Here is a 22,148-nt window from a genome sequence, read left to right on the forward strand (position 1 = left end):
GTGCCCTGGTTGCTGGGTTTCCGGTTGTGGTGCCCTGGTTGCTGGGTCTCCGGTTGTGGTGCTCTGGTTGTGGTGCTGTGGTTGCTGGGTCTCCAGTTGTGGTGCTCTGGTTGCTGGGTCTCCGGTTGTGGTTCTCTGGTTGCTGGGTCTCCGGTTGTGGTGCCCTGGTTGCTGGGTTTCCGGTTGTGGTGCCCTGGTTGCTGGGTCTCCGGTTGTGGTGCTCTGGTTGCTGGGCCTCCGGTTGTGGTGCTCTGGTTGCTGGGTCTCTGGTTTTGGTGCCCTGGTTGCTGAGCCTCCGGATGTGGTGCTCTGGTTGCTGGGCCTCCGATTGTGGTGCTCTGGTTGCTGGGTCTCCGGTTTTGGTGCTCTGGTTGCTGGGTCTCCGGTTTTGGTGCCCTGGTTGCTGGGCCTCTGTTGTCTTGGAATTATAGAGGCGTCCAGGGATCTACATTATCAGGAGGGCCACTGGGGCTTGATGTTATCGGGAGAGGCTCGGTGTTATCAGGAAAACCAGGGCTCCGTGTTTTCGAGGCGTCCGGGGTATGGCACTATCGGGAGGGGCTCAGCATTATCAGGATGGCCAGGGCTTGGCATTACTGCGAGGGGCTCTGCGTTATCGGGGCAGTCGGGGCTTGGCATTATTGGGAAGGTCTCAGCCTTATCGGTGTGGCCGGGGCTTGGTGTTATTGGGGTGACCACAGCTTGGAATTATTAGGAAGGTCTCGGCCTTATTGGAGCAGCCGGGACTTGGTGTTCTTGGGGCGGATGGAGCTTGGCATTATCAGGAGGGTCTCAGCATTATCGGGGCAGCCGGAGCTTGGCCCTATTAGGGCTTGGCCTTATCGGGGCGGCCGGGACTTGGCCTTATCAGGGCTGGAGGGGCTCAGCCTTATCGGGGTGGGACGGGCTCGACCTTATCGGGGCTGCCGGGGCTCGGCCCTATTGGAGTAGAAGGGGCTCGACCCTATAGGGGCGGGAGGGGCTCAGCCCTATCAGGGCAGGAGGGGCTCAGCCTTATCGGGGTGGGACGGGCTCGACCTTATCAGGGCTGCCGGGGCTCGGCCCTATTGGAGTAGAAGGGGCTCGACCCTATAGGGGCGGGAGGGGCTCAGCCCTATCAGGGCAGGAGGGGCTCAGCCTTATCGGGCCAGCCAGGGCTCGGCACTGCCACTCGGTGACGGAATGCCGAGATGGAATTTGCTCTTGTTTATTATCTGCAGATACAACAGATAGCACTCCACCTGCGCCAGCGTCATGCTGGACCCTCCCTCGTATCCTCACACCTGATAAAACAAAGTGCAGAGATCGCACACGTGGAGCCGCCGCACAAGGGTTATTCCTGACTGAAGACACCCGGCCGAGACCAATGACGGTGACAGGAGGAGGAAGAGTCCAAGAAGAGCGAAGGACGGAGAGAAAAAGAGTTCAAGGGAGAAGAGACCGATGGGAAGGACAAAGACTAGAGGAAGAGACAGAGGGAAAGAAGAAGAGACAGAAGTGAGAGGTTGGAGAGAGAGGGACCGGGTGGAAGAGACAGAGGGAAAGAAGAAGAGACAGAAGTGAGAGGATGGAGAGAGCTCAGGAGGAAGAAACAGAAGTGAGAGGATGGAGAGAGGGACCGGGAGGAAGAAATAGAGGGAAAGAAGAGGATAGAGTGAGAGGGACAGGGAGGAAAAGACAGAGGGAAAGAAGAAGAGACAGAAGTGAGAGGATGGAGAGAGAGGGACCGGGAGGAAGAGACAGAGGGAAAGAATAAGAGACAGAAGTGAGAGGATAGAGAGATGGACAGAGAGGAAGAGATAGAGGGAAAGAAGAGGATAGAGTGAGAGGGACAGGGAGGAAAAGACAGAGGGAAAGAAGAAGAAACAGAAGTGAGAGGATGGAGAGAGAGGGACCAGGAGGAAGAGACAAAAATGAGAGGATGGAGAGAGAGGGACCGGGAAGAAGAATCAGAAGTGAGAGGATGGAGAGAGGGACCGGGAGGAAGAAACAGAAGTGAGAGGATGAAGAGAGAGGGACCGGGAGGAAGAGACAGAAGTGAGAGGATGGAGAGAGAGGGACCGGGAGGAAGAGACAGAAGTGAGAGGATGGAGAGAGAGGGACCGGGAGGAGGAAACAGAACTGAGAGGATGGAGAGAGGAGGATCGGGAGGAAGAAACAAGTGAGAGGATGGAGAGAGAGGGACCAGGAGGAAGAGACAGAGGGAAAGAAGAGGATGGAGTGAAAGGGACAGAAGTTCTCAAGTCCATTTTGGAGCTTTAGAAGTTTCTTTCCCAATTGTGCACCCTGGCAGCTAGGGGAGCGCGCAGGTAAACCAGCTCCTTTAGTGATGTCACAGCCTACAAGTATAAGTCACTGCACTCAGCCCGGCCTTCATTCTTGCCTGGGTCCTCACAACATCAAGACTCCCTAATGAATTGGGATATATGGCTCCGCCCACCAGCATGGTTAGCTGAAATGATCTAAGTAAATGTGAGTTTTATCTTTCTTTAATCCCTGTTTTTTTTATAATTGCTGTACATATTTTGTGTCATATTGTAAAATCTTTATATACCTTTTATAAACACTGCCTATGTCTTTTTATGGAGTAAAATATAAATTTACTAGTTCGTGTGCCTTGCTCTCAAACCCTAAGTCCTCTAAAGTTAATTACGCTACTAATTTTGGTTGGCTCTGAACCCGTGAGAAATCTGAGCTGGTGGCAGCGAAGTCTGTTCTGGGCTAGGTAAGGATGGCTGGCAGCGACGGAACAGGGTTTTATAAGCTATTGTTTGGCTGCAGCCTGAGCATTTATAATTCCCTCGCTGCAGCGTGCCTGCTAGCCAGTCCACAGTGAAGTGGCCCGTCCGGCAACTAATTAACATAGGTGGAGTTCCCTGACTGACCTGAGGGTAAGGGGGCGCCGGAGAGCTGCAAGTTCCAATGCGGAACTGGAAAGCGGGATATGCATAAATCCCAGTAGTTCGTGTTATACTGTAGCAGCAGTGGGATAACTAAAATAAGCCCCTGCGGTAAATTGATAGGTCAATAGCCTTGTTTGTGTTTTCATCACATTGTAGCAGTGGAGGGATAACTAAGATAAGCCCCCCTGCACATGTGATTGCCGTGTGCTGGCCTAAGGTGACCCCCTGATCTGTGACATATTGGTGGCAGCAGTAGGATCATAAAGCATTAGTGATCTGGTTTGAGCAATCATTCCTCTCACTAAAAACTGGCATGGTTCTTCCAAGGACTCTGCAGCAATAGTTTGGAGAACAAACTCAGTGTTTATTAGGCCTGAGACAATTGTATGTGGTATAAGCAGCTTAAGAAGGATGTTCTTATTGCCCTTTGCGGGGAGTGGCGGATCGACACCACGAACAAAAACAAAACCCAACTGGTCGCGGCTCTGGTGCAACGGGAAAACGGCCAGAGCCCAGCGGACGCAGAACTCGGCCCAAACAGAGATAGTGCTGCAGCCGAGGTCCTACCACTGAATGCCAGCCCCACTAGCAACCAGAGCAAATTGGACCCCCACCTGCTGGCGGCCTTGGAACATCTCCACGCTGACAACCGTGATGGACGTCTGCAGCTGATTCAGCATATACCGACATGAAGCCCAAGCTGAGCGAGAGGCCCAGCGAGCCCGACGGGAGGCCCAAGCCGAGCAGCAAGTGGAGCGGGAGTACCAGGTGCAGTTAGCCCAACTCCAAGTGCAGGGGTCGTCCCAGTCCAGCGGCGAGCCCAACAGCGCTCAGACCCCTTAACCCCGGGCCGAGCACTTTCCTGTGATGGAAAAGGACGGGGACTTGGACACTCTCCTGCGGGCCTTTGAGAAGGCCTGCAGACAGTAGCGGCAGCCTGGGAACCAATGGGCCCAATACCTGACCCCAGGGTTAAAAGGCAAAGCTCTGGAGGCGTTTGCTGCCCTCCCTCAAGACCAGGATGACGACTATGACGCCATCAAGCAGGCTCTGATAGCCAAGTACCAGCTTACCCCCGAGGTGCACCGTAGAAAGTTCCGGAACCTCCAACGTGGCCCACACGACAGCTACGGTGATGTAGCGCATGGACTCGGGACCCACTTTGACCAGTGGACCCAAGGACTGTCAGTGACCACCTTTGCACAGCTGCGAGACCTGATGATCAAAGACCAGTTCTTACATCTTTGCCCAGCTGAGGTGCGACAGTTCGTGATGGACAGAGAACCCAAAGACGTGACGAAAGCAGCGCAGATTGCCGATGCCTATGAGGCCAACCGTAGATCGGAAGTGCGGAAGCCAGTCACCACCAGCTGGAGAGGGGGTAAGCCTGCAACCAACGCCAGTACCCCTGCCAGCCAGCACACCAGAGGCCCTGTCCTTGTTGCCAACAGCACCAGACCTACCTTTGACCTTCGCCATTGTTTTTCCTGCAAACGGACTGGTCATATCAGCGCCATCTGTCCGGAGAAGCAGAAGAACCCCCCAGCCAAGACCCCAGGGCCTAACGCAGCAGTTCTTTTGGTTGGTGGGGCATTTGGGATGATGTGTGACAACGTACAGCCCGTCACTGTGGGGGGCCATGTCGCTACAGGCCTCAAAGACACCAGGGCTGAACGGACCGTCATCCGACCCGAACTGGTGGCCCCTGAAGAGATTATTCCAGGGAAAACCCTAACTGTCACTGGGATTGGGGGCATCAGCTGTCCCTTACCGATGGCCCGGGTTTATATAGATTGGGGTGACGGGAGCGGGGTGAAGGAATTGGGGCTGTCTGATAATTTGCCCACTGATGTTTTATTGGGGATTGATTTGAGAAGAATGCTGATGATAGCAATAGGAAATCGCATGTGTTACCTGACCATGCTTTACTGATTAGTGAGTCATCTGATAACCATTTTTTCCCTAGGAATGATGCTGAAAATTATGTAAATGTCCCAACTTAACCTGATAACCATTCTTCCGCAAAGGTTGACGTGTCCACAGGTGCAGGAGTGCTCAACCACGTCGCTCTGCGGGGTGGGATGGCTGAGGAACCCTTAACAGGAGCAAGCATCGGTGCTCAAGAAAATGGGGAGGTGCATGGGAACCTTGAGGAAGGTTATGAGGTACCTGGCCCATAAGTAGCACTGCTCCTGAGGTAATGGGGGTGGATGGGGAGGTAACACCCATAGCAGCGCCGGCTAATGGGACTGTGGAAATCCCCGGGTAGACAGCCTACATAGCTTCTGTCACCCGCAGTCAGAGTGCTCGGAACGCAGATAACGTTCTGCCTGTCACTGTTGACGGGAAAGATACCTTTATCATCCCCACCACTCAAACCAATTTTGTCACGAAGCGGGGTTGTGTGGTTGGCTCTGGCTCCTGAAGGGGATTTATCTATATCCCATTTCCCAGTTCCGGTTTGGAACTTGCAGCTCTCCGGCGCCCCCCTTTACCCTCAAGTTAGATTAGGTACTGCACCTATGGTAATTAGTTGCCAGAAAGGCTGCCTGCTATGTACTGGCTATTGGGCACGCTGCAGCGAGGGCGATATAACTACTCCCACTGAGGCGGGAACAATAATTATCAACGCTGCCGTCGCTACAAAGCCTCTCAAACGCACAGAACAAAGTATGCTGCCACCAGCTCTGATTTCCTTAGGATTAACAGGCCCGGAGCCAACCTAAATCAGTAGCGTAATTCACTTCAGAGGACGCGACAGTTCATTTATAGAGCAGTGAGAGACAAGCTAGTAAATTATATATTTTACTCCAAAAAAAGGTGGGCAGTGTTTACAAAGTATTAAAAATATATTATAAAGAAGATAAAATCATGTGTACATTACAATTACAAATAAAAGGATTAAAATTGAAAAAAACACATAGCGTTGTGTCATTTTATCTCATGGCTGGCTGTGAGCTGAGGAGGAGAAGGATGTCCATATATATCTAGATGCATGAGCACAGCTTGCCGGGCTGTTGTTAGCTCGCTTCCTGGACCAACTCTACTCCCAACTCAGCAGGGGTAAGATATGCCCTCTCGTCGTGACATAACTGAGTGGGCTGAGTAATGACATGCACGCCTCTTTCTACTATTTACGTTTTTGTGTCACCAAACAAAGACATTCATTCCTGGGAGGAGGGAGGGGCAGTGTAGGGGACTGGTATATGTGGTGTCAAGCCATAAACTTCAGTGATTCTAGTGAGGGTTTTGAATTACACACACACACAAGCAGCAAACAGAGAGAGAAGAGGGAGGTGGAATGGCCGGCAGCGTGTGTCTTGTAAAGTTAGGTAGATACTCAAACATGGGATATTCACATTATCATGATACAAACCCTTATAGCAATGTCACATTGACAGTTTATCAAGGAGAAACAAAGCCTTCAGCGACCATGGGGATTGTTTCTTGTAGGATCGTTCTTATTATTACAAGTAAAGTAATGACCCGTGTGCCAGTTGGGCCCCATTAGGGTCCGTCAATCCTGTGACCCGCCCCCAGCAGTCCCTTGCACAGAGCATGGAGCGGAGGGCGAGCTTGCTACCTGGGCACTGCAGACAACGGCTACCGGATCTCTGATCCCAGAGGTCGGACACAGCGATCCCCTATTCTATGGGCACAATGTAACACAGATCATTTATTTGAATCAATGACAATCGCCTTTTGACGCACACTTTTGCGCCCTGCAGCCCTCCGGGAGCTCATCGCACTTGTTGCTTTTCTCTGTTTTGGCACGATGAGACCAGTGGCCCCAAGACGTTCAGCCATTTTTAATTACCCATTTGAACCCGTGGATATTGGCTTTCTGCCCACACTGACGCCATCTTTTCTGCCAAGAACCCATTTGGGCCTGCCTGTAGTAATTGGATTCTACTGCGGGGTGTCACGGATCCCACTGTGCTGCCACCAATATGTCACGGATCCCACCGAATATGTCAGGGATCATGGGGAAGATACCTTTATCATCCCCACCACTCACACCAATTTGTCATGACCCGGGGTTGTCTGGTTGCCCCTGGTTCCTTCTGTAGGGGATTTATCTATATCCCAGTTCCGGTTTGGAAATTGCAGCTGTCTGGTGCCCCCTTACCATCAGGTCAGTCAGGGTACTGCACCTAGGGTAAATAGTCGCCAGAAAGGCTGCCTGCTATGTACTGGCTATTGGGCACGCTGCAGCGAGGGCGATATAACTACTCCCACTTAGGCGAGAACAATAATTATCAACTCCGCCGTCGCTACAAAGCCTCCCAAACGCTCAGAACAAAGTATGCTGTCACCAGCTCCGATTCTCTTAGGATTAACGGGTCCGAAACCAACCCAAATCAGTAGCGTAATTCACTTCAGAGGACGCGACAGTTCGTTTATAGAGCAGTGAGAGACAAGCTAGTAAATTATATTTTACTCCAAAAAAATGTAGGCAGTGTTTACAAAGTATTAAAAATATATTATAAAGAAGACAAAATCATGTGTACAATACAATTACAAATAAAAGAAGGATTAAAATTGAAAAAACACATAGCGTTCATATCATTTCATATCATCATGGCTGGCTTGTGGGCTTTGTAGGATGCACACATCTAGATGCATGTCACATCTATATAGCAGCAGGACTCAGACACAAAGACACTGCAAGAATGCTGTCTCACTAAGGTATTCCTAGCTCAAAACCCAGGCACTCCCCCTGTGGTGACATCACTTAGAGGCTGAAACCTCCCCTTTTCTGAGGATATGAAAATTATTTTTACTCATATCTCACTATAGGAATCTCGTATACGAACTACACCAGGTTCCCGAGGTGCACCACATCGGGGCAATTATTTTAAGTGTAAATACGGAGTGATTACCTGACCCGCTTACTGAGAAATCCGCACTTTGTCCTCGTTGCGTTTAGCTGCTAGCGCTTTCAGTGAGTGATAGATCTATCGATGGACATCCAGAATATATAATTATTATATTTCTAGCCCGGATCGGTGCCCATATATAGCACATTGATAGAACAAAGAAATGTCTGCAGTTTGGAAGTACCTATACCAGTTTTGGCTGGTATTGGATGGAAGGAGGGAATGAGTAGTTTTCACAGTATCTGGTATTTGCAGCTAAGCCATAAAACTTCAGTGATTCTAGTGAGGGTTTTGAATTACACACATACAAGCAGCAGGCAGAGAGAGACGAGGCCGGGTCGGAATGGCCCCCAGTGTGTCTGGAAAGCCATGTAACCTTCTGAAACTAAACTCACAATATGGCATTTTTACATTATCGTGACACGGCGCATCACTCTCTGCATGACTGCAGTGGTGCAAAGTCATTGAGCCATTTAAAGACCACCCTTTGTTGCCCACGTTGATGCCCATTTTTTTGTAGCTGCTGTTAGCTACGTTTACACCAGGGCGCCGCGCTGCATTTTATGATGAATTTTATGCTAATAAGAAGCTGGACGAACAAGAAACCAACTTCAGACTTCTGTGATCTCAGCCATGATTAGTAAAATATCAGTAATGCATCTTCCGCCCCTGTGATCAGTATCTGCACTTCCTCTGTGATACATTGTTGCATTATTCGATACATTAGATCCAGGGCCCATTACTATGTATCTGCTGACAACCTTCTCTGCTGGTCCTGGGTCTGATCCGCCCCTGTGATCAGTATCTGCACTTCCTAGGTGATACATTGTTGCATTATTTGATACATTAGATCCAGGGCCCATTACTATGTATCTGCTGACAACCTTCTCTGCTGGTCCTGGGTCCGATCCGCCCCTGTGATCAGTATCTGCACTTCCTCTGTGATACATTGTTGCATTATTTGATACATTAGATCCAGGGCCCATTACTATGTATCTGCTGACAACCTTCTCTGCTGGTCCAGGGTCTGATCCGCCCCTGCGATCAGTTTCTACACTTCCTCTGTGATACATTGTTGCATTATTTGATACATTAGATCCAGGGCCCATTACTATGTATCTGCTGACAACCTTCTCTGCTGGTCCTGGGTCCGATCCGCCCCTGTGATCAGTATTTGCACTTCCTAGGTGATACATTGTTGCATTATTTGATACATTAGATCCAGGGCCCATTACTATGTATCTGCTGACAACCTTCTCTGCTGGTCCAGGGTCTGATCCGCCCCTGCGATCAGTTTCTGCACTTCCTCTGTGATACATTGTTGCATTATTTGATACATTAGATCCAGGGCCCATTACTATGTATCTGCTGACAACCTTCTCTGCTCGTCCTGGGTCCGATCCGCCCCTGTGATCAGTATCTGCACTTCCTCTGTGATACATTGTTGCATTATTTGATACATTAGATCTCTGCTCGTCCAGGGTCTGATCCGCCCCTGCGATCAGTATCTGCACTTCCTCTGTGATACATTGTTGCATTATTTGATACATTAGATCTCTGCTCGTCCAGGGTCTGATCCGCCCCTGCGATCAGTATCTGCACTTCCTCTGTGATACATTGTTGCATTATTTGATACATTAGATCTCTGCTCGTCCAGGGTCTGATCCGCCCCTGCGATCAGTATCTGCACTTCCTCTGTGATACATTGTTGCATTATTTGATACATTAGATCTCTGCTCGTCCAGGGTCTGATCCGCCCCTGCGATCAGTATCTGCACTTCCTCTGTGATACATTGTTGCATTATTTGATACATTAGATCCAGGGCCCATTACTATGTATCTGCTGACAACCTTCTCTGCTGGTCCTGGGTCCGATCCGCCCCTGTGATCAGTATTTGCACTTCCTAGGTGATACATTGTTGCATTATTTGATACATTAGATCCAGGGCCCATTACTATGTATCTGCTGACAACCTTCTCTGCTGGTCCAGGGTCTGATCCGCCCCTGCGATCAGTTTCTGCACTTCCTCTGTGATACATTGTTGCATTATTTGATACATTAGATCCAGGGCCCATTACTATGTATCTGCTGACAACCTTCTCTGCTGGTCCAGGGTCTGATCCGCCCCTGCGATCAGTTTCTGCACTTCCTCTGTGATACATTGTTGCATTATTTGATACATTAGATCCAGGGCCCATTACTATGTATCTGCTGACAACCTTCTCTGCTGGTCCTGGGTCCGATCCGCCCCTGTGATCAGTACCTGCACTTCTTCTGTGAATTCCTTTGCTGGAGGGTGAAGTATTGTTCGTTTTCAGGGGGTAGGAGGCGGATGAGAAGCCAGTGACTGAGCCGGCGAAACACAGGAGGAAGAAAAGACGCATGGAACTACTGGAAGCAATATGGCTGCCAAATACGGCCAAATAATGAAACGTCAATCAAATTGTAGCTGATGTTTCTGCAAACATATCGATAGAGAATAAAGACTTATCAGAGAAATCATCTGCTTTCTCCACTTATCAGCCACTTCCCACCTCCTGAACTCATCGGTCAATCTGAACAGCTGCTAAAATCTCTCCTGCTCAAGAAAAAAAGACCAAAACCTCTTACCTCATTGATTTACCAGATTGCAGCTGCCTATTGAAGTCTATGGAGAGGCAAAGAGGAGGGAAAAGTAGAGTGAGAGAGGCGGAAGGGTAACTGCTTTGTTTTATTTCACCACAGAACAGCAATCACAGCTACACTGCTCAGTACAGCTATATCAAGCCCTTCATACTGCAACGTCTAATAAGTAAGTCTAGTTTTATCTCATTCAGTGCTGGCTTCACATCTGCACTGCTCAGGACTACTGTAAAATGCCACTTACACTCCTGCTTCCAGTAACTGCTGGGTACTGCCGAATAATGTCCTATATGCCGCTGCTCTATCAAATATGTGTTTCTCTCACTCAGTTGCTGGATTTAAAGCAACTTCTTAGTACTGCTAAATAATACTCTCCATGCTGCTACTTCTATAAGTATTTACCCCAGAGCTGGATTCATCACTACACTGCTCAGTATTGCAATCCACGCTGCTGCTTTCTTATGAGTGTTTTATCTTACATTGGTGTTGGATTTATAGCTGTACAGCTTAGTATATGTAATGCTGCTGATTTCTAGTAAGTGTTTTATCACATTCTGCTGGATTCACTTTTACAGTGTTCAGTACTGATGTGCAGAGATGGGCGAACCCGAACAGTAAAGCTCAGGGTCTGAACACCTACTGTTCGGGCGCAGACCCTGAACAAGGACTTCACCAGGAAAGTCTGTGTTACTGTTGGTGTTCGGCACCCCAAACACTGGGTGTTTCTCGCACTGTCATCCACATGACAGCGCGAGACAGCATAAGCCTGCAGCTGTGACCGGAGGTTAAAGGTCACAGGTATCAGATGATGGGACCACTACTAGCCTTCATGTCATGCACAGGACAGCATTGCAAACACTGGATGTTTGGGTCCCCCCATTTATTTGAATGGGGTCCGGGTTTGGGTACTGTTCTGGTACCAAAACTGAACTTTTTTTTAACTGTTTGGCCAAACCTGCCAGACTTAAAGATCCAGCAGTCAGCCCATCACTACTGATGTGTAATTGCCTCCATTTGCTCCTGAATTCTATTAAGCATTTTATCTCACGCCAGTGTAGGATTCACAGCTACAGTGATCAGTACTACTGAATATTGTACTCCAAGCTTCTGCTGATTTCTAGTAAACTTTTTAGCTCTCCCCTGAGCTGAATACACAGATACACTGCTCAGTACTGATGTATAATGTCCTTCATTCTGTAGCAGCATCTGAACATGTGCTGCATAGTGACAGGAGAACAGGAATCCCTCATGTCTGTGTGTGCTGTACATGGGAGACAAGACAGAAGTTTCTATCCTTCCACCAACTCAGAGGGAACTGCCAAATAAAGCTACAAATGGAAGGAAAGTGATTTAGAATTAAAAGAACACTTTAGACGCTGACACCAAAGAGCAATGCTCTGCAGCCAAAGGATCAGTGTCAAAGGTGAACTTCCCCCCACAAGGTCAATAACTAACAAATAAGCAAAAACGTGAAACATAAATCTCTGTTATGGATACAAAGTACTTATCTGACATTCACATCAACTATAAACCTGCAGAGAAGAAAAACGAGTGTTTTAATCGCAGCAGGTCCATTACCCCTCCACAGAGAGAGAGAAATTTAGTCTAAGAGGTTTCATAGGTACCCATTCAGATGAAGACGTTTATTCTCAGCGAGGAAAGGCAAGTGTAGGACCTGGTATACGAGAGATGTCCTAATGTGGCTACCAGGTACACATGAATTGGCCTATTTATGGGCTAAATGCTCTCATTTTTTCATATTTCTAGTGCAGTAATGCAGTTCAATTTTCATGTTTGCATGTTGTAGCGCCGCAGTGTGCTGCCTGACGTAGGGAACATCATGAAAATCGTGTCTTACTTATGCAAGGTTCACACAGCGAGTTATTCATAAAAATAGTTACCATAGCTGTAAGTAAAGAGGAGGTTTCAGCTTCTAAGTGATGTCACCACAGGGGGAGTGCCTGGGTTTTGGGCTGTGAGATATATTAATGAGACAGGATTCCAGCAGTGTCTTGTGTCCAGGGTCCAGCTACATATGTCTATGCATCTAGATGTTTATATCAGCCTAAGCCACAGGCCAGCCAAGATGATACCATGAAATAACGACCTGTAAGTGTTCTTTTCTTGGTTAGTCCCATTTTATTTCTAATCTGTAATGCACACATGAATTGTCTTTATAAAATCATTTTAATGCTTTGTAAACACTGCCTACCTTTTTATGGAGTAAAATATATAATTTACTAGCTTGTCTCCCTGCTCTATAAACGCACTGTCGCTTCCTCTGAAGTGAATTACGCTACTGATTTGGGGTTGGCTCTGGACCCGTTAACTCTTGTGGAATCTGAGCTGGTGGTAGCATACTTTGTTCTGTGTGATTAGGAGTCTTTGTAGCGAAGGTGGCGTTGATAATTATTGTTACCGCCTAAGTGGGAGTAGTTATATTGCCCTCGCTGCAGCGTGCCCAATAGCTAGTAAATAGCCTTTCTGGCGACTAATTACCCTAGGTGCAGTACCTAATCTGACCTGAGGGTAAACGGGGCACCAGAGAGCTGCAAGTTCCAAACCAGATCTGGGAAGTGGGATATAGATTAATCCCCTTCGGAAGGAACCAGGGCTAACCAAACACCCCCGGCTCATGACAAATTGGTGCGAGTAGTGGGGACGATACAGGTATCCTCCACGGGATCCCTGATGTTATGACCTGGTGGTTAGGAGCACCCGGAATGACCTGATAGTTAAACCTCATACAGGACGAGCTCTGGGATGTGGGAGCTCTGCTGACCGCAAGCCCTAATCCTATCACACACACTAGAAATAGCCGTGGAGCGCTCCTGACCAGACCTAGGCGCCTCGTCACAGCCTAAGAACTATCTAGCCCTAGAGATAGAAAATAAAGCCTACCTTGCCTCAGAGAAATTCCCCAAAGGTAAAGGAAGCCCCCCACATATATTGACTGTGAGTAAAGATGAAAGTCACAAACGCAGAAATGAAACAGGTTTCAGCAAAGGGAGGCCAGACTTACTAAATAGACAGAGGATAGGAAAGGTAACTTTGCGATCAGCACAAAAACCTACAAAAGACCACGCAGAGTGTGCAAAAAAGACCTCCGCACCGACTCACGGTGCGGAGGGGCCACTCTGCATCCCAGAGCTTCCAGCTAGCAAGACAAAATCATGAAAACCAGCTGGACAAGAAAACAGTGAACAAATAATGACTATCAGGAATTTAGCTTCTGCAGGAGAAGGCAGGTAACCAGAGAGATCCAGGAGCGAACTGAACCAATGCAAAAACATTGACAGCTGGCATGGAGTAACGATCTGAGAGGAGTTAAATAGAGCAGCCAACCAAAGGATAAACCACGTCACCTGTGTAAGGAACCTCAGAAGCAGCAGCTTCACTCACAGCCTCCAGAGGGAGCCCATAGACAGAACTCGCCGAAGTACCATTCATGACCACAGGAGGGAGTTCGACAACAGAATTCACAACAGTACCCCCCCCCCCTTGAGGAGGGGTCACCGAACCCTCACCAGAGCCCCCAGGCCGATGAAGATGAGCCAAATGAAAGGCACGAACAAGATCGGCAGCATGAACATCAGAGGCAAAAACCCAGGAATTATCTTCCTGACCATAACCCTTCCACTTGACCAGGTACTGGAGTTTCCGTCTCGAAACACAAGAATCCAAAATCTTCTCCACCACATACTCCAACTCCCCCTCGACCAACACCGGGGCAGGAGGATCAACGGAGGGAACCACAGGCGCCACGTATCTCCGCAACAACGACCTATGGAACACATTATGGATGGCAAAAGAAGCTGGAAGGTCCAAACGAAATGACACAGGATTAAGAACTTCAGAAATCTTATATGGTCCAATGAAACGAGGCTTAAACTTAGGAGAGGAAACCTTCATAGGAACATGACGAGACGACAACCAAACCAAATCCCCAACACGAAGTCGGGGACCAACACAGCGTCTGCGATTAGCGAAACGTTGAGCTTTCTCCTGGGACAATGTCCAAATCTGCTGCAACCTGTCCACCACCGCATCCACACCAGGACAGTCCGAAGGCTCAACCTGCCCTGAAGAGAAACGAGGATGGAAACCAGAATTACAGAAAAAAGGAGAAACTAAAGTAGTCGGGCTGGCCCGATTATTAAGGGCGAACTCAGCCAAAGGCAAGAAGGACACCCAATCATCCTGATCAGCAGAAACAAAGCATCTCAGATATGTTTCCAAAGTTTGATTAGTTCGTTCGGTTTGGCCATTAGTCTGAGGATGGAAAGCCGAAGAAAAAGAGGGAGTTCGACAACAGAATTCACAACACCCTGACATGTTGTTGGGATCCGTGACATATTGTTGGCAGCACAGTGTGAACCGTGACAGCCAGTTTTAGGAAAAGTGGGGCCCTAGGCAAAAGTTTAAAATGGTGCCCCAAATGCTCACATATTGCACTATCACACAGAAGCATTTTGGTTGTGTTTACAAGCGCTGAGCTCTGGCAGCTAAACGAATGTGATCGACAGTAATAAAGTCATTTGGCGTTTGTTTCCCGACCTGTTTACATCGGCTGAGGAGCATTGATGGGAACAGAACATTCACTAATAGATCAATAATCCTCAATATAGTATAATACACTCCCCATAGCCCTCCATATAATATAATACATCCCCCATAGTCCTCCATATAGTATAATGCACGCCTCATAGTCATCCATATAATATAAGGCACTCCCCATAGCCCTCCATATCATATAATGCACTCCTCATAGTCCTCTTTATAGTATAATACACTCCCCATAGTCCTCCATATAGTATAATGCACTCCCCATAGCCCTCCATGTAGTATAATACACAGCCCATAGCCCTCCATGTAGTATAATACACTCCCCATTCCTCAATATAGTATAATACACTCCTCATAGTCCTCCATATAGTATAATACATTCCCCATAGTCATCCATATAGTATAATACACTCCCCATAGTCCTCCATATAGTACTGTATAATACACGCATCATAGTCTTCCATATAGTATAATACACTCCCCATAGTCCTCCATATAGTTTAATGCACTCCCCATAGTCCTTCATATAGTATAATACACAGCCCATAGTCCTCCATATAGTATAATACACTCCCCATAGTCCTCCATATAGTATAATGCACTACCCATAGTCCTCTATATATGATAATACACTCTCCATAGCCCTCCATATAGTATATTACACAGCCCATAGCCCTCCATATAGTATAATACACAGCCCATAGTCATCCATATAGTATAATACACTCCCAATAGTCCTCCAAATAGTATAATGCACTCCTCATAGTCCTCCATATAGTATAATGCACTACCCATAGTCCTCTATATATGATAATACACTCTCCATAGCCCTCCATGTAGTATAACACACAGCCCATAGCCCTCCATATAGTATAATACACTCCACATAGCCCACCATATAGTACAATACACTCCCTATAGTCTTCCATATAGTATAATTCACTCCCCATAGTCCTCAATATAGTATAATGCACTCCCCATAGCCCTCCACATAGTACAGTACACTCCACATAGCCCTCCATATAGTGTAATACACAGCCCATAGTCATCCATATAGTATAATACACTCCCATTAGTCCACAATATAGTATAATGCACTCCTCATAGTCCTCCATATAGTATAATACACTCCCAATAGTCCTCCATATAGTATTATACACTCCACATAGCCCTCCATATAGTATAATACACTCCCCATAGCCCTCCATATAGTATAATACACAGCCCATAGCCCTCCATATAGTATAATACACTCCCAATAGTCCTCCATATAGTATAATACACTCCCCATAGCTCTCCATATAGTATAATGCACTCCCCATAGTCCTCCATATAGTATTATACACTCCACATAGCTCTCCTATAGTATAATGCACTCCCCATAGTCCTCCATATAGTATAATACACTCCACATAGCCCACCATATAGTTACAATACACTCCCTATAGTCTTCTATATAGTATAATTCACTCGCCATAGTCCTCCATATAGTGTAATGCACTCCCCATAGCCCACCATATAGTACAGTACACTCCCCATAGCCCTCCATATAGTATAATGCACTCCCCATAGCCCTCCACATGATATAATACACTCCCCATAGTCCTCCATATAGTATAATGCACTTCCCATAAACCTCCATATAGTATAATACACTCCCCATAGCCCTCCATATAGTATCCATATTGACTAATTCAGGGCTGCGTTATAGTTATCAGTTGGGGGCGGGGTTATAGTGCCCGGTTGCGGCGGGGTTATAGTGCCCGGTTGGGGCGGGGTTATAGTGACCTGTTGGGGGCAGGGTTATAGTGACCTGTTGGGGCGGGGTTATAGTGACCTGTTGGGGGCGGGGTTATAGTGACCTGTTGGGGGCGGGGTTATAGTGACCTGTTGGGGCGGGGTTATAGTGACCTGTTAGGGGCGGGGTTATAGTGCCCGGTTGCGGCGGGGTTATAGTGCCCGGTTGGGGCGGGGTTATAGTGACCTGTTGGGGGCGGGGTTATAGTGCCCGGTTGGGGCGGGGTTATAGTGACCTGTTGGGGTGGGGTTATAGTGACCTGTTAGGGGCGGGGTTATAGTGACCTGTTGGGGCGGGGTTATAGTGACCTGTTGGGGCGGGGTTATAGTGACCTGTTGGAGGCGGGGTTATAGTGACCTGTTGGGGGTGGGGTTATAGTGACCTGTTGGGGCGGGGTTATAGTGACCTGTTAGGGGCGGGGTTATAGTGACCTGTTGGGGCGGGGTTATAGTGACCTGTTGAGGGCGAGGTTATAGTGACCTGTTAGGGGCGGGGTTATAGTGACCTGTTGGGGCAGGGTTATAGTGACCTGTTAGGGGAGGGGTTATAGTGACCTGTTGGGGCGAGGTTATAGTGACCGGTTGGGGCGAGGTTATAGTGACCTGTTGGGGCGGGGTTATAGTGACCTGTTGGGGCGGGGTTATAGTGACCTGTTAGGGGAGGGGTTATAGTGACCGGTTGGGGTGGGGTTATAGTGACCGGTTGGGGCGAGGTTATAGTGACCTGTTGGGGCGGGGTTATAGTGACCTGTTAGGGGAGGGGTTATAGTGACCGGTTGGGGCGGGGTTATAGTGACCTGTTGGGGCAGGGTTATAGTGACCTGTTAGGGGAGGGGTTATAGTGTCCTGTTGGGGCGAGGTTATAGTGACCTGTTGGGGCGGGGTTATAGTGACCTGTTAGGGGAGGGGTTATAGTGACCGGTTGGGGCGGGGTTATAGTGACCTGTTGGGGCGGGGTTATAGTGACCTGTTAGGGGAGGGGTTATAGTAACCGGTTGGGGCGGGGTTATAGTGACCTGTTGGGGCGGGGTTATAGTGACCTGTTAGGGGAGGGGTTATAGTGCCCGGTTGGGGCGGGGTTATAGTGACCGGTTGGGGTGGGGTTATAGTGACCTGTTAGGGGAGGGGTTATAGTGTCCTGTTGGGGCGGGGTTATAGTGACCTGTTAGGGGAGGGGTTATAGTGACCGGTTGGGGTGGGGTTATAGTGACCGGTTGGGGTGGGGTTATAGTGACCTGTTAGGGGAGGGGTTATAGTGTCCTGTTGGGGAGGGGTTATAGTGACCGGTTGGGGCGGGGTTATAGTGACCGGTTGGGGAGGGGTTATAGTGTCCTGTTGGGGCGGGGTTATAGTGACCTGTTAGGGGAGGGGTTATAGTGACCGGTTGGGGTGGGGTTATAGTGACCTGTTGGGGCAGGGTTATAGTGACCTGTTAGGGGAGGGGTTATAGTGACCAGTTGGGGCGATGTTATAGTGACCTGTTAGGGGAGGGGTTATAGTGACCGGTTGGGGTGGGGTTATAGTGACCTGTTAGGGGCGGGGTTATAGTGACCTGTTAGGGGAGGGGTTATAGTGACCGGTTGGGGTGGGGTTATAGTGACCTGTTGGAGGCGGGGTTATACTGACCTGTTGGGGGCGGGGTTATAGTGACCTGTTGGGGCGAGGTTATAGTGACCTGTTAGGGGCGGGGCTATAGTGACCTGATGGGGCGGGGTTATAGTGACCTGTTGAGGGCGAGGTTATAGTGACCTGTTAGGGGAGGGGTTATAGTGTCCGGTTGGGGCGATGTTATAGTGACCTGTTAGGGGAGGGGTTATAGTGACCTATTGGGGGCGAGGTTATAGTGACCTGTTAGGGGCGGGGTTATAGTGACCTGTTGGGGCAGGGTTATAGTGACCTGTTAGGGGAGGTGTTATAGTGACCGGTTGGGGCGAGGTTATAGTGACCGGTTGGGGCGGGGTTATAGTGACCTGTTGGGGCGGGGTTATAGTGACCTGTTAGGGGAGGGGTTATAGTGTCCTGTTGGGGCGGGGTTATAGTGACCTGTTAGGGGAGGGGTTATAGTGACCGGTTGGGGTGGGGTTATAGTGACCTGTTGGGGCGGGGTTATAGTGACCTGTTAGGGGAGGGGTTATAGTGACCGGTTGGGGCGAGGTTATAGTGACCTGTTAGGGGAGGGGTTATAGTGACCGGTTGGGGTGGGGTTATAGTGACCTGTTAGGGGCGGGGTTATAGTGACCTGTTAGGGGAGGGGTTATAGTGACCGGTTGGGGTGGGGTTATAGTGACCTGTTAGGGGAGGGGTTATAGTGACCGGTTGGGGCGGGGTTATAGTGACCTGTTGAGGGCGAGGTTATAGTGACCTGTTAGGGGAGGGGTTATAGTGTCCGGTTGGGGCGGGGTTATAGTGACCTGTTGAGGGCGAGGTTATAGTGACCTGTTAGGGGCGGGGTTATAGTGACCTGTTGAGGGCGAGGTTATAGTGACCTGTTAGGGGCGGGGTTATAGTGACCTGTTGAGGGCGAGGTTATAGTGACCTGTTAGGGGCGGGGTTATAGTGACCTGTTAGGGGTGGGGTTATAGTGACCAGTTGGGGTGGGGTTATAGTGACCTGTTAGGGGCGGGGTTATAGTGACCTGTTAGGGGTGGGGTTATAGTGACCAGTTGGGGTGGGGTTATAGTGACCTGTTAGGGGAGGGGTTATAGTGTCCGGTTGGAGGCGGGGTTATACTGACCTGTTGGGGGCGGGGTTATAGTGACCTGTTGGGGCGAGGTTATAGTGACCTGTTAGGGGCGGGGTTATAGTGACCTGTTGAGGGCGAGGTTATAGTGACCTGTTAGGGGAGGGGTTATAGTGTCCGGTTGGGGCGATGTTATAGTGACCTGTTAGGGGAGGGGTTATAGTGACCTATTGGGGGCGGGGTTATAGTGACCGGTTGAGGGCGGAGTTATCACCGTGTGGCTTGTGCAGTTTTATCTGCAGAGATTCACATTTCGCTGTGCGCCTCTATTAGAATGATTACGGTGCCGCTCCTCCAGGCTGTGTGGTGACGTCACAGGCTGCTGCCTCGTCAGGTGACTGTTGGAGCGGTTTCCGGATTGGTCGGCGCTTTCTATTCGGGCCTTTTCGGTAGCGAGTGACAGTGGCCGTGACGTCACGGGTCAGGCCACTTGCGCTGTCAGGAGGGGGGCGTGCCTGCGGTGTCGGAATTTTCCATTCAGCTGTGTTGTCGCCGTGTGGTCGCTGCTCGCGGTGCTCGGGGACACGGGCGGGCTGTGCGGGACGTCGGGCGGGCTGTGCGGGACGTCGGGCGGGCTGTGCGGGACGTCGGGCGGGCTGTGCGGGACGTCGGGCGGGCTGTGCGGGACGTCGGGCGGGCTGTGCGGGACGTCGGGCGGGCTGTGCGGGACGTCGGGCCGGGCGCTGCTGTCTCTTCTCCGCGGCCGTGTCCGCTCCAGGCTCCCGCTGATGGCGAATTACATCCATGTTCCTCCAGGATCCCCGGAGGTGCCGCGCCTGGAGCTCACCGTGCTGGAGGCCGCGTACCGGGAGGGGGCGCTGCGGCTGCTGCGGGAGCTGAGGCCGCACTGGAGACCGGAGGAGGTGACCACACAGGTACTGAGGAGGCCGGGGAGAAGGAGAGGGAGGCCGGGGAGGAGGAGAGGGAGGCCGGGGAGGAGGAGGAGAGGGAGGCCGGGGAGGAGGAGGAGAGGAGGCCGGGGAGGAGGAGGAGAGGGAGGCCGGGGAGGAGGAGAGGGAGGCCGGGGAGGAGGAGGAGAGGGAGGCCGGGGAGGAGGAGGAGAGGGAGGCCGGGGAGGAGGAGGAGAGGAGGCCGGGGAGGAGGAGAGGGAGGCCGGGGAGGAGGAGAGGGAGGCCGGGGAGGAGGAGGAGAGGGAGGCCGGGGAGGAGGAGAAGAGGGAGGCCGGGGAGGAGGAGGAGAGGAGGCCGGGGAGGAGGAGGAGAGGGAGGCCGGGGAGGAGGAGAGGGAGGCCGGGGAGGAGGAGGAGAGGGAGGCCGGGGAGGAGGAGGAGAGGGAGGCCGGGGAGGAGGAGGAGAGGAGGCCGGGGAGGAGGAGAGGGAGGCCGGGGAGGAGGAGAGGGAGGCCGGGGAGGAGGAGGAGAGGGAGGCCGGGGAGGAGGAGAAGAGGAGGCCGGGGAGGAGGAGAGGGAGGCCGGGGAGGAGGAGAAGGAGGCCGGGGAGGAGGAGGAGAGGAGGCCGGGGAGGAGGAGGAGAGGGAGGCCGGGGAGGAGGAGGAGAGGGAGGCCGGGGAGGAGGAGGAGAGGGAGGCCGGGGAGGAGGAGGAGAGGGAGGCCGGGGAGGAGGAGGAGAGGAGGCCGGGGAGGAGGAGGAGAGGGAGGCCGGGGAGGAGGAGAGGGAGGCCGGGGAGGAGGAGGAGAGGGAGGCCGGGGAGGAGGAGGAGAGGGAGGCCGGGGAGGAGGAGGAGAGGAGGCCGGGGAGGAGGAGAGGGAGGCCGGGGAGGAGGAGAGGGAGGCCGGGGAGGAGGAGGAGAGGGAGGCCGGGGAGGAGGAGAAGAGGAGGCCGGGGAGGAGGAGAGGGAGGCCGGGGAGGAGGAGAAGGAGGCCGGGGAGGAGGAGGAGAGGAGGCCGGGGAGGAGGAGGAGAGGGAGGCCGGGGAGGAGGAGGAGAGGGAGGCCGGGGAGGAGGAGGAGAGGGAGGCCGGGGAGGAGGAGGAGAGGAGGCCGGGGAGGAGGAGGCCGGGGAGGAGGAGGAGAGGGAGGCCGGGGAGGAGGAGGAGAGGGAGGCCGGGGAGGAGGAGGAGAGGAGGCCGGGGAGGAGGAGGAGGAGAGGGAGGCCGGGGAGGAGGAGGAGAGGGAGGCCGGGGAGGAGGAGGAGGAGGAGAGGGAGGCCGGGGAGGAGGAGGAGGAGAGGGAGGCCGGGGAGGAGGAGGAGAGGGAGGCCGGGGAGGAGGAGGAGAGGGAGGCCGGGGAGGAGGAGGAGAGGGAGGCCGGGGAGGGGGAGGCCGGGGAGGAGGAGGAGAGGGAGGCCGGGGAGGAGGAGAGGGAGGCCGGGGAGGAGGAGGAGAGGGAGGCCGGGGAGGAGGAGGAGAGGGAGGCCGGGGAGGAGGAGGAGAGGAGGCCGGGGAGGAGGAGAGGGAGGCCGGGGAGGAGGAGAAGAGGAGGCCGGGGAGGAGGAGAGGGAGGCCGGGGAGGAGGAGAAGGAGGCCGGGGAGGAGGAGGAGAGGAGGCCGGGGAGGAGGAGGAGAGGGAGGCCGGGGAGGAGGAGGAGAGGGAGGCCGGGGAGGAGGAGGAGAGGAGGCCGGGGAGGAGGAGGCCGGGGAGGAGGAGGAGAGGGAGGCCGGGGAGGAGGAGGAGAGGGAGGCCGGGGAGGAGGAGGAGAGGAGGCCGGGGAGGAGGAGGAG

The 22,148-nt window shown here is 51.5% G+C and overlaps 1 protein-coding gene across 2 annotated transcripts in view; it reads left to right on the forward strand.

Annotated features, from left to right (window-relative positions):
* Window positions 1–2,133: 2,133 nt before the first annotated feature.
* ETNK1 (ethanolamine kinase 1) overlaps window positions 2,134–22,148 on the forward strand; it is a 60,107-nt gene continuing 40,092 nt past the window's right edge. The window contains exon 1 of one of the 2 annotated variants that reach the window (XM_069762807.1): window positions 2,134–2,472. Coding sequence is in view for 1 of the 2 variants with exons in the window: in XM_069762806.1 (XP_069618907.1) it covers window positions 20,238–20,384 (147 nt within the window). In the remaining variant the exon portion in view is untranslated. Of the gene's footprint in view, window positions 2,473–19,957; window positions 20,385–22,148 lie in introns of those variants that run through there. The other variant, XM_069762806.1, reaches the window with a different exon arrangement.

Source organism: Ranitomeya imitator, chromosome 4 (assembly GCF_032444005.1).
Source record: "Ranitomeya imitator isolate aRanImi1 chromosome 4, aRanImi1.pri, whole genome shotgun sequence".
Lineage (NCBI taxonomy): Eukaryota > Metazoa > Chordata > Amphibia > Anura > Dendrobatidae > Ranitomeya > Ranitomeya imitator.